Below are 19283 nucleotides of genomic sequence, written 5' to 3'. Positions count from 1 at the left end.
GAATAGCACACCACCATGCAACCAGCCATTCTGATAGGGAATGAGACAGGACAGAGATGGATACTGTAAGAAATATAACCACTGGCCTATCAATCTTAGGGGTATGAAAATTGTATAACATTGCATGGATTCTCAAAGTCATCTGTTTCAGCCCCTCTCCTGCACTCAAGATCATTTGATTCTATAAGGAAAGCTAAAACTAGCCATGACTTGACTCCATATGATAATGGTAAGACTCCAGTCATGTTTTGGTCTTTTTCATGTTATTTGTTGTTGTTGTTGCTGTTGTTTATTTGCTTTTATTCTTACTTTTGTGTTTGAAAGACACAAAGAACATGAAGTTCGGTGTATAGGGAAGTTCTTGGAAAAGTTGTAGGAGGGAAAATAAGATCAAAAAATATATTTTTACTATATCTATCTATCTATCTATATAGGTGATATAGATATAGATGTAGATATAGATAGAGTAAAGAATGCAGCCATCCAAATACCAGAAGGGAAAAAAGTGTTGTTGAAATTTGTATGACATGCACAGAACCATGGGATATTCAACAAGCCATAAACAATAGAGTCAAGAAAATGTAGAGATGAGAATCCAGGAGACAATTATGAAACCATGGAAGCTAGAAGACATGAATTCATGAAAATATGGAGCCAGGAGACACACATGGAATCTAGGGAGCAAGAAAATGTATATGTACCTGAGAGACAAATGTGATTACAGGACATGAGTATATCCAGGGACACACATAGAGCCAGAAATTCTGCACAGAACCAGGGTATGCACATGGAGTCAGGAGATAAGCATGGACGTGAGGGTACAGATGAAGCCAAGTGATGTGCATAGACCATGGAAGGACATACAGGAAGCCTGGACATGTGAATGGAACCAGAGAACACATATAGAGTTAGGGAATACACATGGAGTCACACATACACATAGAGTCAGGAGAGACAGAATAAAACCGGGCTCATACACAGAGCTAATAAACATACATAGATTTCTAAGACACACATGGAGCTGGGGCACATGCATGAATCCCAGCACAAGACAGTGTTCTTGTCACATCTGTCACTGACACTCCTGTTTGACATTGGAGATAGCTGATGCTGACTAGTTTATATTTTCTCTAGCCATAATGGTAAAAGATAGATGGAGCACAGCCAGTACCAGCAGGCACAGAGTCTGGGGATGTCAAGGGAATAGTGAGTGGGAGGAGGTGAGAAAGTGGGCAGATATGGCAGTTAATGGGGACAAGAACAGGACCTCAGCATCCTGGTGAGAAGTAGAAAGCAGCTCTCAGATGAGAAGGGTCTGCTCCTCCCCATCACCAAGCACAAAGGGCTAGCATATTAAAAACATGCTCAGTGCTCTTCTCGTCTGACAAAGCAATGCTTATAACACATGCGTAAATGTGATGAAATAATTACATGATTCAAAAGAAAAATACAGGATCCATGAAAAACCCTTGCCCATTCTGTAGTACAGGAATAAAAGTCCAAGTTTAAAATTATTTGACCACTTAGGGTCCCCTGTACAGATAAGGTACCACTTCCAGCCTAGTAATCACAATGGCTCAAAAAGACAATTCCCCTTATTGTCCTTCCCAGTCTCTTGGGGCAAGGCATCACTCATCCTCTATCGAGCATCCATAAGCTTTTCCATAAATTGTGAAATAATTCTTGGGTCAATCAATAAACTTGTAAGTAGTAGGACCTTCTACAAGATCACCAAAGAGTTAAAAATAAAGATCGCTGGGTCCTGAGAGTTGAAATCAATAGTGCCCTGCCTGGTTCTGTAGACAGAAGCAATCTTAGGCATTAATACTAAATTCTTCCAATCAAGACCCTGATGAAATGTCCCAAGTCGGTCATGATTTTACGGCCTGAGGCTTTGCAGAGCGTGGACTGATTCACTCATCAGGGCTCTTTCTGACTGCATAATGATAAAGCACTTGCTGTAAGTCCGTTTCAATCAGTGGAACACACTTTCTACATAGCCAGCACGCTGGGTAAACTTTAATCAATAAACAAACAGAAACAGAATAAGGTACAATTGCCTCAAGTAGACTTGAAACATTTAAGGCTAATTCCAGTGATGGTTATAGGACTCAGTGAGCAAGCTAGGAAATACGCTTTGTGAAGGGCCACTCTATTTTCCCATTTATTGGAACAAATGTTTAGGGAAAGGACAGGCACCTCGGTGGGAAGGGAATTCTGGCAATGGGTCAGGGTATTTTAGTCACCACTGCACATTCAAAGATAAATCTTCCAGAGCATACAGCCAAGGCGGCAGCCTTCAGACACAGCAAGCTGCCAGCGCTTGTGAGACAAAGCGCTCAGTGAGAATGGAGGAGCCCACAGAGGCAAGTACTTCACTGAGGCTGGGGAGCAAGACTGCCAGAATCTTCAGCCCAGCCAGGTAGGCCCAATCATGACACAGACAAACTGTGCTGCATGGCATTAAAGTGTTGGCTTTGGCATACGAGTCACTTCATTCACAACCTCTTATACAGAATGCTGCCACAGCGGAACAGTAAACCATGATGTTTAAAAGCAAGTGGAAATCAAGATTTTAAATAAGACTATCCAATCCCTTCACCTTCATCAGTGTTTTGGGACAGTTTCTCAAACATTCAAACACAGTTGGTTCTAAGTTACAAAAAAAAAGTGTTCTTGTGATACAGTGCTGACCAACTCCAGCACGAGCTACTCTGAGGCCTCCTTACACCCACAGGGAATCTTTTGTATGTTTTTTCTACAGTCTTATCTTTTTTCAGAGTGCAACGTCCTTCCTTCCGAGAGCCCCCTGGTCTCTTGGGCATCACCTGTCTACTCCCCAGGAACTCTAACCCCACCTCGACCCACTCTCTGTCCAGCATCCTGGGTGCCGCTTCAGTCTAGCTCAGTGGAAGTGGAATGTGCTTCCTACCAGCTAACCTGTCACCTGTTCTCGGGACCTCCCCCACTCCCATAGAGCAGTGGGCACACTGATTCCCCCCCACCCCCACTCCACTTTCTTTCTTTAGCCTCTTCCTTCACCTGGCTTCTTCCACCTTCACTAGGGCTTATTCAATAATGCCCCTTTCAAAGCTCTTTCCTGTCTTCCTGCCCCTGCACAACTAACATTTTTGTCTCCTTGGATCTACACAGTTATCTGTACATGAAATGTGTTTCACTTTCTCCCCCCCCCCCCCCCCCCTGCACAGCCCTGGTTAAGCAACATGATATGGTCTGTGCTGGGCCTACACAAAAACATCCCCTTGAGTCTTAAAGGCACCTGTGGCTGTGCCACAGTTGGAAAATTGCTTCTCCAGGTGAACTGTTTGAGCCCAGGTGATACAGGATTTGGGTTAGCCCTAATACAAAGTGGCATGGTACAACAGAAGACAGAAAGATACAGAGAGAAAGTGTAGAGTGTGTATAGCCTAAGCCTAGGAGACTGAACAATGCAACCAAGGCAGTCTGTTGCTGACCACAGAAACAAGTCTTCTCTGGAGTCATCAGAGAGCACACAACCTCATTCACACCATCAGAGGAGACTGCTGGGTAGCACATAGAGAGAGAGACGCCATCAAGAAATTACCCAGTTGGTGGTAGTTTTGCACCAACCCTGGGAAAGCAACGGCCTGATATACCCATACTGAGAGAACTGCTGGATTGAATATCAACTGTCCAGATTTTCAAATGAAAAATTTTCAATGCTAGAAGAAAAGGCCCAGGTAACCCAGGACAAGATGACTCCTCTGGGTTCTGGCCCATACTGAACCTGAACACCGCATTATCAGACTTTCATGGCCAACTCCATCTTTAAAGAATCCCTCACTGAGGCCTGGAGTTGCTCTCATCTAGATTCTTCTTTCTGGGGCTCAGAGGAATGCAGGATTTTCAGTCCACAAGTATTATATCCTTCACATCTGCCTCCCTTGTTGACCATATTTGGACTGAAGATCCAAGATCCTAGATATCAACAGAGCTTCCTCATCTCTTGGGTCCTCCATGCATTATATCATCCACCATAGCTCTCTTCAATTTCTAGGCCCACCCACCCCCACTTCTGCTTTCCTGTACTTGCTACCAGTCAGACCTCAGTTTCGCCTTCTCACTGTCTCTGATCACAGCAGCAGCCCCAGAATGGGCTTGCCTCCCTCCCAGTGGAGGCTGATCTTCAGATATCACCTTGCCATGCGTATCTAAGCTCTCCCTAGGTCAGCCTTTCCCTCTTCACCTCATTCCCTTTCACCTAGATACGGATGCTGTGATTCACTCTATGCTGGGCATTTTCCAGGACCTGTGATGCACATTTCCCCATTTGAGCACTTCTTAGTGCTATTCATTTCCTTTCTTTAGAATGTCTGTCCCTTCATGGGATTCATAAACTACTTCTGGGAGCTCTTTGGGACTCAGCTCTGCCTCGAGCATTTCTCGGAAACCTTCCATAAATGGTGCTGGTCCTATGGCTATCTTACTCCCATGGTCCTCTCCTGGGTTCCATGCACGTGACAAAGACACCTAACAGACTGTGCTGTGAGAAGCTGCTGGTTCTCAGAGACAGGAGCTTGGCCTCTATGGAATCAAGACAGCACAGGTGTAGATGTTGTTAGTAACAGGCAATCATTATATGTTTATTACATGATCTCCCAAAACTAAAAATAGGCAACTTAAGAGGTGGGGAAATAACTCAGCAGTGGAGGGCTTGCCTAGCACTGGGAGAAAAGATAATTTGCAATTCTCTGAGATATCATTTACAAACTGTGAGGTAGACTCAGATCCCAAACCCTGACAGAATACTCTGCTGGCAAGGCTGCTGGGAACAGATCCTCAGACAATGCTACCTTCGTCAGACATAGTCTGAAAAGTGCAGCCAAACCACCCAGGAATTTTTAACCTAGAATTCCCAGTCCTTGAAATCTTTTCCAGTGCATCTCTCGGTGATGAGTTGTTGACAGGAATGGATAACGTCACAGCAGAGAGCCGCACCACAAGAACAACACTGGTGTGAACGTGTTCATCCTAATACAGGCGTTTACCAAACTGTGCCAAGTTGTATGTACCTTTTACGAAAGATTACCCCCTTCGATTATGTTTGTGTGTGTAAGAATGTGTGCATCTTTGAGGTATGAAAAAATAAAACCCATGAAATGTAAGTAAAGGTTTATGTAAATGCAGAGGGAAACTCAATGCAGAAAACAGAAGAGAGATTTCTACGATCACTCATTCCACTGATTTCACTTTGAGTCTCTGAAGAGCAAAAGTAAAATCTAAGGATCAGAATAACCTGAGCTAGAGGTTGTCGCCATAACTATACAGAATGAGATGGCTTTCCAGGTCTTTAAAGTGGTAATTTGGATTTAATTCCTAAGTGAAGTACATACACAGAAAATCAAAGAAAGTGAGAATAAATGCCTTGAAGGGTTCCAATGACTACTAGGAAATAGTTTGCATAGAGCTACTCCTCTGGAAATGACTGAATGGGAGAGCAGATGCTGTAACATTTTACAGTGGTGGGCACACACTGTAATGATGGAGTGGTGGGCACACACTGTAATGATAGAGTGGTGGGCACACACTGTAATGATAGAGTGGTGGGCACACACTGTAATGATGGAGTGGTGGACACATGCTGTAATGATGGAGTGGTGGGCACACACTGTAATGATGGAGTGGTGGGCACACACTGTAATGATGGAGTGGTGAGCACTCACTGTAATGATGCAGTGGTGGGCACATACTGTAATGATGGAGGGGCAGACACTCACTATATAAAAAGAAAGGAATTGAGTGTTGCCCTCCAGAAGGATAAAGACTCTGTCCACAGGAAAAAGAAACAGAGGGTAAGGTGTCAGAGGTTTATACTCTCAAGCCTAAAGATGGCCTGGATTCGTTAGGAGTTCATAGGATTTATTTTTGTAAATGCTTTCTTTAATGCCTTTCTAAAGAGCCTTAAGTGCTAGCGCTCCAAGCAGAGGGAAGGACAATCCCCAGACCTATATGAGGAAGGAGGTCAGAGTACAGGCGTATCTTTGATCCAAGAGACTAAAAGTTATGGAGCTCAGATCCAACCTCTCGATGTGCCTCGGCTGAAAGGGCATCGTTCTAACATCCCCATGGCAAAAAAGTAGCAGTGAATTAAAACCTATTAAAAATATGAAAAGTCACATGTTAATATGATGCTGATTAATAGAGTAAGAAAAACAACAGGAAACATAACTTCTCAGATCTCCTGTAATGACAAATGGAGGAGCAGCTAGATGTCAGGAAAGCCAGCCTACCAGAGTAAAAAGAAAACACAACAGACGCTGCGGTGTCAGGAAGCCAGGGCCATGCCTGTCCTGTTCCAGATGTGCTGCAGGGGTGTTCAAAGAACAGGCAAAGGACAGCTGCTTTATATAGAAGTTTCTAACTGTTAGATGGAGAAAAGATGCTAAAACCAGAACAGCTCCGGCATGCTTCCATTAGCCAGTGACTGTGACTAACTGCCTGCTGCCTACAGGATGCTCGCTGCCTCACAGGAAGAGTTGACAGGCACTGGGACATCAAAAAGATGCCAGTGTGACTTCCATCAGGGCTCATGTCACTTCAGAATTACAGGGACTGGGGGGATACACAAAAACTCTAAAACACTCGGGACGTGCAGAAGCCAAACTGGGTAAGAAATTCTTTAAAAGAAAAAGTTTTTTTCATGGGAAATGAACAAAAATGTAGTAAAAATTTTAGACATCCAAGAACTAAGAAAACTCTACTTTTTGCACTTCAGGTAGATCCTTGTTTGACCCAACATAATTTATGACCTCATGAGGCCATGCACTACATAGTTTAGGAAATTTGTCATTTGGGAGCTTTTTGTTGACTGGCATAATAATAATAATAATATCAGAAAGTCCCTTAAACTAATAGCTAAAAAAGGAATTATATGATATTCTGAATTTGCATCAAAAAATTTGACAAGTGTGGGCAAATCATGGATAGAAATGAGAAAAAATAGAATGAAAATTTATAAGTGTGGGGCTTAGATTATTATTTCTACTTCACATCTATATAGGAAATCTGAGATACAAAGTTTTAAAACTAATGAAAAATTATTGGAAAGAGTTAATGCAATGTCTGATTTGGGCTGAGAGTAGCCACTTGCTGAGTGGAGAGGCATAGTTTATGTTTTCCCACTGTGAATGGTTCAAGTGTCCAGGCCATGAAGACCTTCCATAACTTCTGGGAGATACTAGAAGAGAGAATGTGCAATCAACTCTCTAACACTACCGCACTGAAAACACATTTCACACATAATGGACTCCACTGCATTAGGACACTGGTTAAGGACAAAGGGGTTCTTCAAGACAAGTCCCTGGCTTCCCTGAGAAATGCCAAAAAATTCTTTTCTTCCCTGTCTTATTAATGTTTAGTGCAGTGCTGATGTCAGGGTTTCAGCCGCTGACCTGAATGGCTGGGAGGCCTACAGCACCCAAATGAAGACAGGACAAAAACATCCACAGAAATCCAGTCTGGGATGCTCTATGAGGAACTACTACTCCTAGATATGAAACTCTTACATTTTATCTTCATTCAAACAATTACCCAGGGGAAGTCACAGAAATAAAGCAATATCCATGGGATATTACATTAAACATGGGATTTGAATTTAAGCTATAGTCTTGTAATCAATATAGCCAATTCCTTACCTTTGTAAGAGACGACAGGGTGCTCAGCTCTCTGGCACTTGGCAGGGTCCTGGGTCTCGGGCCTAGCAAGTCTCCACACTCCCAGGCTTGAGAACAGCCATGCAAGGATGCAGGCTCCCTTCATGGTGGGCAAGGGGTCTCTGACTCTGGGAACGTGTCTTCTGCGAAGCTCACCTTCTCCTCATGTGTGAAAAGTACCTACAACATACAAGAGAATGATCCTATAAATATGAGCTCAGGTTTTGTTTCCTGGTGGGTAGTGTTTTGGAAAAGTCCTACTATGAACCTTTAAGGTTGCAACATGTGATGACATGTGATGTTAGAAAACACAAACAGCTGATCTTGAAACTAGGTGATGTTTCAGCGTTTCTTCCCCCCCCCCCAACACCGTGTGTGTGTGTGTGTGTGTGTGTGTGTGTGTGCTTGTTAGTGTATGCTTGTGTGGGGGGGGTGTATGTATCTGTCTGTCTGTCTGTGGGAGGGATGGGGTTTGTGTGATGTGTATGTATATGTATGCATATAAGGCTGTGTGTGTATAAGGGTGTAGGGGTATATGAGTGAGTGTAGATGTACAGTATAGATGTATTTTGTGCATTTGTGCTGTTGTGTATGGATGTGTGCATATATGTATAGGTATAGATATGTGTGTTCATATGTGTGTTTATTGGTGTGTGTGTGTGTATGTATGGTGGGTATGTGTACATACATAGTATAGATTGTGTGTGTATGGTATAGATGTGTGTGTACCGGTATGTGTATGTGTGGGAGGGAATGGGTGTGGTCATATGTGTAGGAGTGGAAATTCTGTTAATTTAAGTTGAAGTCCTCTAGGACTGCATAGCCTCTGGGCTTGGTGCAATTTAGGAGACTCCCTTCATTGGCAGGGTTTCTCCTTCGCTGACCTTGTCTAGGGAATTCTAACCCCACATCTATGCCTCTACCTGAGGAATGTCAGGTAGCCTTAATTAGATTACAGGATCAATTTTCTTTCTCCTAAATACCAGTTCAGCTAGCACCTGAGATTCCTGAAATGCTTCTCCATTCTAATGAGGCATTCCAAGTAGCCTAAGCCCGGAGCCAATGACCTTTGTTCATCTTGGATGTCCCTGCCTTCAGTGCCACCAAACTTTATAAACCTTGAATCACTCTAAGTAAAGTTGATCCTACTGACTGCTCTTCCAGGTGTGGTCATTCACACAACTTACTCAGGGCTTTTGAGCCCCGCTCCCACCTCACTGGCTCTGCTCCCACTGCCCATGTGAATTGCATCAGCTGACAATCTATGAGAGTGCAGAGACCCACAGGTGTGTATGTATATAGTATAAATTTTGTGTGTACAGGTTTGTTGTGTGTTTAGTAGTAGTAGTAGTAGTAGTAGTAGTAGTAGTAGTAGTAGTGTGTGTGTGTGTGTGTGTGTATAGTATAAATTTTGTGTGTACAGGTTTATTGTGTGTTTAGTAGTAGTAGTAGTAGTAGTGTGTGTGTGTGTGTGTGTGTGTGTGTGTGTGTGTGTGTGTGTGTGTGTGTGTATAGGTGTGTGTGTGTGTATAGGTGTGTATGTGGAGGGGGGTGTACTGGCTTGTTTTATGTGTCAACTTGACACAAGCTGGAGTTATCACAGAGAAAGGAGCCTCTCTTGAGGAAATGCCTCCATGAGATTCAGCTGTAAGGCATGTTCTCAATTAATGATCAAGGGTGGAAGGACCCATTGTGGGTGGTTCCATCCCTGGGCTGTTAGTACTGGGTTCTATAAGAAAGCAAGCTGAGAAAAATCAGGAGAAGCAATCCAGAAAGCAGCATTCCTCCATGGCTTCTGTATTATCTCCTGCCTCCAAGTTCCTACCCTATGTGAGTTCTAGTCTTGACTTCCTTTGGTGATGAACCACAATGTGGAAGTGTAAGCTGAAGAAACCCCCAACTTGCTTCTTGGTCATGATGCTTTGTGCAGGAATAGAAACCCTGACTAAGACAGGGTGTGTATGGGTATGTGTGAGTAAATGAACTAAAACTGAGACGATCCAAGTTTAAGCCCTCTTAGGCCACACCCTTCTTAAGTAAGGGTGATTAATTGCTATGATAGTTATTGGGTCTTTCCTGGTAAGTCTGTCTTGGCCTGCTTATGCAAATAGAGTTGACATGTTAGTAACTCAGTCACTCATTATCATCCATAAGACCCTATTTAATAATTCTAGAGTCTTTGCCTTTCCCAATAATCTGATAAATGTTATAGCTCGCAATCCATATCAATCATTCCAATGACATTATAAATTTATAGGTTATATATCTGCAACCCCTGTGGCCAAGTGTGCTTCAAAGAGAACATACATAGAGCAACTACCAGGTAGAACAACAGGATGTGGCTAGACACTTTTAAGACTATGAACAAAGCATGCTCTAAAATAAGGCAGGCTTTTACAAATAACTGTAACCCAACCTCTTAGCTTTAAAAGAAGTGAGAGTGCTTTGGGAGTAAGGAGGGTGCCCCTGCCACTTAGAGGGACCAAGGATAGGCTCAAATAGGGGTCAGATTTTAGTTTAATATTGAATAATAAAGAGGATTTCAAGAGATAGGGATTGCTGGAAAGTTGTTCCATATCAAGGGGAGAGGATGAGAGGACATCTGTGAAGTGGGTAAACAGGTAAAAGGTGGCCATAAGCACACTCAGGAATGCTTTGTTGTACTTGGTAAAGAAAGCAGGCAATGCAAAGGGGTCAGAGGAAGAGCAGAGTATAGCTTATGGTATGGAAAGTAAATTTGGTAAGGTGTGAGGTCTGTTAACTGTTAGGCCATGAATCAGTCTGGACAGGAAGTTGTAGGCAGAGCAACAGAAGGGTGATTTAAATTTACAGCAGTTGTTCAAAAAATTACAAAAAAAAAAAAAAAGAAAGAAGAAGAAGAAGAAGAAGAAGAAGAAGAAGAAGAAGAAGAAGAAGAAGAAGAAGAAGAAGAAGAAGAAACAACAACTGTGGCTTTAGACTTTGTAAATAACGATCAAAAAGCAGAGGCAAACAGTAGCTAAGAGTATGGCTGGCCAAATGGCTACAGATGCCAACTTGCCCCCTGCCCCATCAGGACTGGGGCCTCTACCCTGTAAGTCTGAGCTGCTTTGTAGCACCCTGCTAAGCAAGCCACACAACAGAAGTCACAAATTCTAATTACCAATCTAGGTCCTACAGCATGGTGACCACTTCCTGCCATGTAGTACACATCCTTGGAGAATGGAGGAACCAGTTCAAAAGTCAGTTTTCCTGGGCTTGTCTCAAGAGAGAGCAGGTAGGTAGTTTGAGGGCTAGAACCCATAAAACCCAGCTTGTCAGCCACCATTGCTGAGATTAAACCTGGAACATACTGAGGGTCTTCAGCATGTATCACAAGCACAGAAAAATACCCCAACTGAGCCCTTTCCAAATCCCTGAACACCAATATATAAAATATATTTAAAATGTCTATTGTTCTAATGTACTAGATTATGGAAACAGATACATATAAATATCAGGATATGACTACTGCTATTCATTTAAATAGTATGCACAGATGGCCTCACATAATGAAAATATAATTATTTGTTGTTGTACATGCCAGGATAGAGAAACTGAATGGATACTTTAGAATATCCCATAAATTCCAGGTCAGGTGACAAGGTCAAAAATCAGAATTAGCACATAAAACCGAGAAAGGTTTAAATGATAAACGAGGTTGATCTTCATTAAAGGGAGACATGATAGACAAGGAGGAGGTGACAGTACATGATAAAGGTCTCTGTTTTCCGACCAAAGGTAATCAATCAACAGGTAGCATGTAGGGGTTCCACAGAACAAGAAAAACAAAAACAAAAACAAAACAAACAAAAGAACAAAACAAACAACAACAACAAAAACCTGAATTGAGAAAAGGGAAACAAAGTATAGCCCTCTTACATTAGAAGGCCAGAGAAAATGTAATCAGTTCACACTCAAAGGCTGGGAAATTCCAGGACTGAGAAAGCAACTCGACAATCAAACACATACTACTATGCAGTGGTCAAGGCAACAGTATGCTGTACAGGGCATTTAAGAGCAATCAGGCTGTTTTCACAAGAGGGATTGCTTACACTGAGAGTGGCCTGCTGGAGAGCCCCCGCTGCCTCCTGGGCTCTCTTCCCTCATGCTCTTGTTAACATCCCCTTGCCTTGGTGTGCATGCCACAGTGGATGATGCAGCAGAGAGAGCCTCATCCATCACCACCCTTTGACTTCAGACTTCTAGCCTCCAGCAAAAATAATTTATTTTCCTGGAGCAATTACCCAATTTCTGAGATTATTTTACAAGGGAGGAAAAAGGACGCACCCACTGGTAATTAAGTACAGTCTGTCTTCTGAGAAAGTTAAGTGTGGAGAAGAGATTGAAGATTTAAGAGGGGAGGGTGAAGGTGGTCCCTGCCTGGCAGGTGAGCACTTGGGAAGCTTGGCCAAAGGATTCTGAGGTCAATACCAGCATGGGCTGCATAATGAAACACTGTCAAATAAGTAAGTATATACAGAAATAAAAAAGGACTAGAGAAGTGGTATATGAGAGAAGAGACAGAAACATTTGAAATGAGAAGGTACTAGAATAAAGAAATTAGTTAATGAAGGGAGAAAAGGTTTCATCCTTAAAAAACAGGGATATTTTTATATTATGATATATATATATTACACATATTATAAGATTTATATACAATTACATATAATATATATGATATTATAATAGATAATAATATTTAGATGTAGAGGAATACATCAAGTCAGTAGTCTATCTAATGTAAATGTCTCAAAGTTTTTTAGTCAAATAAATAGGAATTTCTGCTGACTAAATAATTGATGATCAGAACTTTAAGCACTAGAAAATGTGAAGGAGCTAAACTTTGGAGTTGATAAAAGTAACCAGATCTGAGTGTTTCTCATTCACTATTCTTTACTGAATGTCAACCACACACATCGCTACACGCATGTATAAATATGTAAAGGAGCCAAGCAACTTAGTTAAGAAGAGGCAAGCCTTAGAGTATTGGTTAGCAGCAATGGGGGCACAGATATGAAGAAACATAGCAGTGAGACTAAGATGAAGAGTCCCAAAGCAGGTCAAAGGTTAAGGTCCACAATAATGTAAACGATTCTAGGAGTTCTCATTGGATGAAATGCTCAGGCAGAGCAAGAAGCAAATGAAGGGACTATAAACCAAAGAACGCAGTAAGGAAAGGGCTTCCAGGGGAGGAAGAGGTAAAGAGATTGGGGGAGTGGGGGTGAGAATGGATATCTGTCCCACCACTGAAGATTCCTCAGACACATAGCATTTTATATATATTATATATATTATATATATAGGTTCATAGCTGCTAAGTTTTCTTGAGTTAAAATATAAAATGTATTTTTTCCCATTAAACAACAATCTAGAACTCCACTCTGAAAGCATATCTTCCATTTTCCTCCTGCTGTGAGATTGAAGCCATAAAATGTCATCAATGGATGGATCTTAAAATACACGTGACTGAGGAAGCATTCCCTGGGAACTTGCTAACCACACAGTATAGGGAGTTAGGTAGCCTTAACTGAAGATTTTTCACCTATCAAAATCCAATCCCCAGTCACACACATTCAGCTCTGTAGCAGACCACTTGCAGCACCCCTTCCCTTTCTGCCCTAATCTCTAGCATATCACAGAGATTGATCTTTCCCCCCTCCAGCCTTCCCTTCTCCCACTCCTCTCCTTATCCCAGCCAACATCAGCAGCAGACACTCCCTGGGAACCCTCAGGCCACAGGGGTCAGGAAAGAGGGTGGCCTGATTGCACATGTTTGCCTCCCCTTCCCTGCCTCCAAATGCAATGCCCCAGTCACACCCATATTTTGTTTTGTTTGCTTGTTTTGTTTTTTAGCAGAACACCTGCTTTGGACTCTCCTTCCTGCCTGATCCCCTCTCCAAGGAGATCACACAGATCTTCTCCTTCAACCATTCTCCCCATTCATTCCTTTGTCTCAGCCCTCAATTCCAAAAGGAACTACCTGGGAGCTCTCCAGCCAAGCCTGCCAGAGAAGCAAGTAGGCCCATGAAACAGGTAAGTAACTTACAGATCTTTCACCCTTAGTGCCTCCATATTCCTATTCCATTCCCACCACCAGCTCTGTAGCCAGCAGACTGCATGCTGTGGCCTCTCCTTTCCTTCTGCCCACATTCTCAGAGAACTAAGCAGATGGGGTGGAATATCCCAGATTTCCTCCCTCCTGTGGACCCCCTGGTAGGCCCTTCCCATTCCTAAGTATCAGCTCCCAACTCACATGAAAACTTTGTTTACCTGGAATCCCCCATGGACATACCAAACAGAATCCCAGAAGCATTCCCTACCAGGTAACACAGAAGCTAAGGGCCACATTTTCCTAATAATCAGAGAGGGCAACAGAAACTAAAAAACAAAATGCCCACCAAGTAAAGAAAAGACCAGACACAAGCACCTACAAATACAATCATCCCAAACCCAGAAGCCCAGACACCAATGTAAAAACAAAGTCAATAACCAGGACAACATGCTCCCACTAGAGCCCAGCACTCCCTGGGAACCCTCAGGCCACACAGGTCAGGAAACTCAGTAGACTCTTAGAAAAGCAGCAGAGCTGAAGCACAAGAAAAGGACCCTAAAATGGCCTTTATGAATATAATAGAGGCCCTCAAAGGGTAAATGCATAAATCCATTAAAGAAATCTATGAAAACACAAAAAGTGGAAGGAAATTACTAAAACAGCTAAAAGGGGAGGTATAATCAATAAAGAAACCCCAAACTGAGGGGAATCAGGAAATAAAATAGGATCTCAAACAGGAGTCTAAGAGGCAACAGAATATAAGGGATGGAAGACAGAATCTCAAGTTGCATATGAGGGGTGGCTTATTAGAAAAATGCCTGACTTCTCAATGGAGCCTATATGGAGTTTTACAAACTCTAAGAGACCACAGATGCCAGGCCAAACTACTATAACCAGCAAAATTTCCAATCACAATAAATGTAGAAAGAAAGACATTCCAAGACAAAACCAAATCCATCTGCATAGAAGGCACTAGAGGAAAATATCCACATAAGAGATGATAAACCATGAGAGAGAGAAAGAGAGAGAGAGAGAACACAACCATAATGAATATTCCATTCATTCCATACCTACAATCAAAACAAAAAGTAGAAAAGGTTATGGTAACAAAAATAATAGGATCCAACAGACAATGGCTATTATTGATAACTCTCTAGGTAAATTGACCTAGCAACCAAACCTGTGTAGCCATTTTAATATCTGAACAAATAAACTTCAAAACAAAACTAATCCATAGAGCTTGGGGAGGACACTCCAAACTTACCAAAGGAAGAACACACCAAGAAGATACTGAAATTCTTAACCTCTGTGTCATGCATACGTGCACCAAGTTTATAAAAGAAACAGTAATACAGATGACATCACACACTGACCTGACCCTCACACACTCAGGAGACGTCAATGCCACCCTAATCATGCCAATAGGCAAGTCTCAGAAACAGATACAAGAAAATTGAAAGAACACCTTGCAATCTATCTGACTACTGTCGATTAAAGTTGGAGAGCCACAATAAATGAAACAACATAAAGCTTACAAACTCGTGGAACCACTCACAAATGAATGAAAAATAGGACAAGAGAGAAAGTAAAACATTTCTAGAATCAACCTGAAAACAGAACATACAAGTTTATAGGACTAAGTGCATCCGTGAAGGATTTGGAAAGATCTCATACTTGTAACATAACAGCACATCTGAAAGGTCTAGGAAAAGGAAAAATCATACCTTGAGGGAGGAAAAGGCAATAAATAATCAAACTTAGGCATTAAATCTAAATAATTGAAACAAACAAAAACAATACATGGGATCCACAAAACAAAGAGTTGGTTCTTCCAGAAAATCAGTAAGATTGACAAATCCTTAGCTAAATTAACTAAAGAGAGAAAAGAAACAAATTAACACCATTAGATATAAAAGAGGGTGTATACCAACAAATACCAGCAAATTGTAAGAACATATTTAAAAAACCTGTATGTCACCAAATTGGAAAAATATTAAAACAATGGATAATTTTCTTGAGACATGCCACCTGTCAAAGTTAAATCAAGATCAAATGATTAATATAAAAAAAAAAACATGATTACTAGTGAAATACAAGCAATGATTAACTTTCCTAACCAATAATAGCCCAGGGCCAAATGATTTCAGCACAGTTTTTTTAACAGACTTTCAAAGCATCAGAATAAATTTATTTGCAAATGATATGATAGTATACATAAGTGATCCTGAAAATTCTACCAGGAAACTATCACTGATAAATACTTTCCAAAAAGTAAAAGGATGCAAACTTTCCTCAGAAAAATCCATAGCCTTCTATATACAAATGACAAATAGATGGAGATAGGAATCATGGGTGAAACACCTTTCTCAATCACCTCAAAAAATAAAAAATATATTGGGGTAATTTTAACCAAGCAAGCATAAGACGTGCTATATCATAAAAATTTAAGATATTTAAGAAGATATCGGAATATGGAAAGATCTCCCTTGTTTATGGGTTGGCAGAATTAACTAACTGGTAGAATTAATATAAATTGATATCCTACAAAAAGCAATCTGCAGGTTGAATGCAATCCCCTTCAAAATTATAGCATAATTCTTTAGAGACTTTGGAAAGACAGTTTTCAGCTATAGTAATGAAACAACACGGTCCTAAATAAAAACAGACATGGTGATGAATGGAATCAAATCAAAGACCAAGACAGAAATCCACACACCTATGGCACCTGATTTTTGATACAGAAGTCAGAAATACACACTGGAACAAAAACAGCATCACGAAGACACGATGCTGGTCAAACTGAATGGTTGCATGTAAGAATCTGAAAAAACTTACCACCCTGAACAAAATTCAACTACCAATGGATCACAGACTTCAACATAAGACCAGATACACTGAACCTGATGCAGGTAAGCACAGGGAATATCCATGAACTCATTGGCACAGACTTACTGAAGAGAACATTGGCACAGGAACCAAGATCAACAGTTAATAAATGGGACCTCATGAAACTGAGAAGCCTTCTCACAGCAAAGGACATCATTGTTTGGAAAAAGAGAGAAGCTGCAGAATGGGAAAGCGTTTTTACCAACTATACAGAGATAGAGGGCTAATACCCAAAATATATAAAGAATTAAAAAAACAACTGAACATCAAGAAAACAGGACCCAATTTCGAATGGGGTACAGATCTAAACAGTGACTAAAAGATGAACCTAAAATAGCTGAGAAGTATTTAAAGTAATGTTCATCTTTACTTATCAGAGAAATGCAAATCAAAACATCTTGGAGATTTTGTCTTACACTGGTTAAAATGGCCAAGATCAATAAAGCAAGTGACGGCTCGTGAAGGCAGGAATGTGGCATAAGAGGACACTCATGCATTGCTGGAGGGAATGCAGACACACACAACCACTATTGAAATCAGTGCAGCAATTCCTCAGAAAGATAGGAATCAGTTTTCCTCACAATCCATCTATACCACTCTTGGGCATATAGCCAAAGGACACTTCATCCTACTTCAGAGACACTTGCTCAACCATGTTCATCATTGTTACATTCGTAATAACCAGAAACTGGAAGCAACCTAGATGTTCCTAAAAGAAGAAATGAATTTTTAAAAGTAGTACAATTACACAATGATATATTACTCCATCTTCAGAAAATGAAATCATAAAATTCAGGTAAATAGATGGAACTAGGATCGTCATTCTGAATGAGGTAACCCAGACACAGAAAGACAAACACAGTATGCATTTGCTTATATTGGATGTTAGCTATTAAGATAAGGATAGGCAAGTTACAATCTGTAAAATCTTAGAGGTCAGATACAAAGTAACTGGGAAGAAGAACACATCTCCCTAGGAAGAAGATAGAACAGATAGTGATGGATGGATGAGAAATATTAACTGGACCAAGAGGAACAAATGGGGAAGTGTAGAAAAGAGGGCGACAAAAGAGTGAATATAGGGAGGGTCAACTAAAATTAAGAGCCACTTCAGGGGTCATATGGAAACCTAATGTAGAAGAAGCCTCCTAAATTCTGAATTAAATTGCCCAATAATGAAGACATGGCCACAATTGGACCTATCTTTTCACCAAATGACACTTCAGTAACAAGAGTGAGTTACAAATAATTCTGTTGTTCCCCAAGATGGTCCCATAGAAACATACAAATGACCCAGGCTGCTGTCAAGTCTGTAAGTTGTTCTACACAAACTGAGAGCAAAGCCCTCTTTCTGAAAATAACACCTACGCAACTCACTGAACACAGAGAGATCAAGCCAGAGCCTGTCTAGAGCTTCACACCTACAGGCTAGTGTACTTGGGACCAGGAAATACTCTGCTCCCTGTAAAAGGAGCAGAAACACAAGTGCCAACCTAGCTACAAACCCTTCGATCTACAATGGTCTCCTACTCGTAAGACATGCTAGTGTGATGCTGGCACAAAGCTTGACATGCTGCTCTATCCATCGATCAGTACTTTGTTCAACTATCATCAGAGAAGCTTCCTCCTGCAGTAGTGGGGAACACATGCAGAGATAGATCCACAGCCAGACAACATGCAGAGTGTAAGAGACCTAGAAACTCTCTGCCCTCCAACAGGATGTCTCCATCAAATCCATGCCCCCTGACCTCAGGGAACCACAATGAAGAAGAAGCAGAAAGAATATAAGAAACAGAGAGGTTGGAGAATGCCGGGGGAGGGGGGAAGACCCTTTAAATCAGCAAGATCAATGTGCATGTGAGTCACAGGAACTAAGGCAGTCTTCACAGGGCCTTCACAGGTCTGCACGGGAGTCCTAAGGCTAAAAGGAGACTTGTACACATGCCCATGTCCCAACCCAGAGCTATTTCCAATTGATAACCACTTGCAAGTGAAAAATTAGTTTTCTTCAAGGTGTTCTGTAGTTGTTTGAATATATTTGGCCCAGGGAGTGGTACTATTAGGAGGTGTAGCCTTGTTGGAGTAGTTGTGGCCTTGTGGAGGCATTGTGTCACTGTGGGAGTGGGCATTGAGACCCTCCTCCTAGCTGCCTGGGGAATAGATAGTCCTCCTAGTTCTCTTTGGAACAAGACGTAGAACTCTCAGCTCCTTCTACAGGACCATGCCTGCCTGAATGTTGCCATGTTTCCAGCCTTGATAATAATGGACTTAGCCTATGAACCAGCCCCAATTAAATGTTGTCCTTTATAAGAGTTACCTTGGTCATTTTATCTCTTCACAGCAATGGAAACTCTAAGTCAGGGTCTCAATAGAAAACAAACTATTCTTAGGGGAGGGTCAATGGTAGACAGCCAAGAGTAAACAAACTCGGAGGTATCTTTGAAAGTTCCTTGTCTCACAATTTTGGGTCAGTGATTTTTTTTTAAATAATTTTTATTTTCACTTTCCTTTTTTATGCTATGGGTTTTGCATATATATGATGGGATTCCTGAATGTGCAAAGCAGTAGGTTTCTGCATCTATATCTATTTTTGTGCCTTTTCTTGGGCTCTCTTCCTTCAGTCTGTTTTG

General features: G+C 41.4%; 1 protein-coding gene across 5 annotated transcripts in view; it reads right to left on the bottom strand.

Annotated features, from left to right (window-relative positions):
* The window catches only part of Sema5a (sema domain, seven thrombospondin repeats (type 1 and type 1-like), transmembrane domain (TM) and short cytoplasmic domain, (semaphorin) 5A), a 451529-nt gene that overhangs the window by 271156 nt on the left and 161090 nt on the right, over nucleotides 1–19283 (bottom strand). For all 5 annotated transcript variants that reach the window (NM_009154.2, XM_011245340.2, XM_030248431.1 and 2 more), the window contains one exon: nucleotides 7677–7874. In NM_009154.2, coding sequence (NP_033180.2) covers nucleotides 7677–7800 — 124 coding nt within the window. In that variant the 5' untranslated portion in view covers nucleotides 7801–7874. The remainder of the gene's footprint in view (nucleotides 1–7676; nucleotides 7875–19283) is intronic.

The sequence above is a fragment of the Mus musculus genome, chromosome 15, assembly GCF_000001635.26.
Source record: "Mus musculus strain C57BL/6J chromosome 15, GRCm38.p6 C57BL/6J".
Classification (NCBI taxonomy): Eukaryota; Metazoa; Chordata; class Mammalia; order Rodentia; family Muridae; genus Mus; species Mus musculus.
This window is presented reverse-complemented; position numbering and strand designations above follow the sequence as displayed.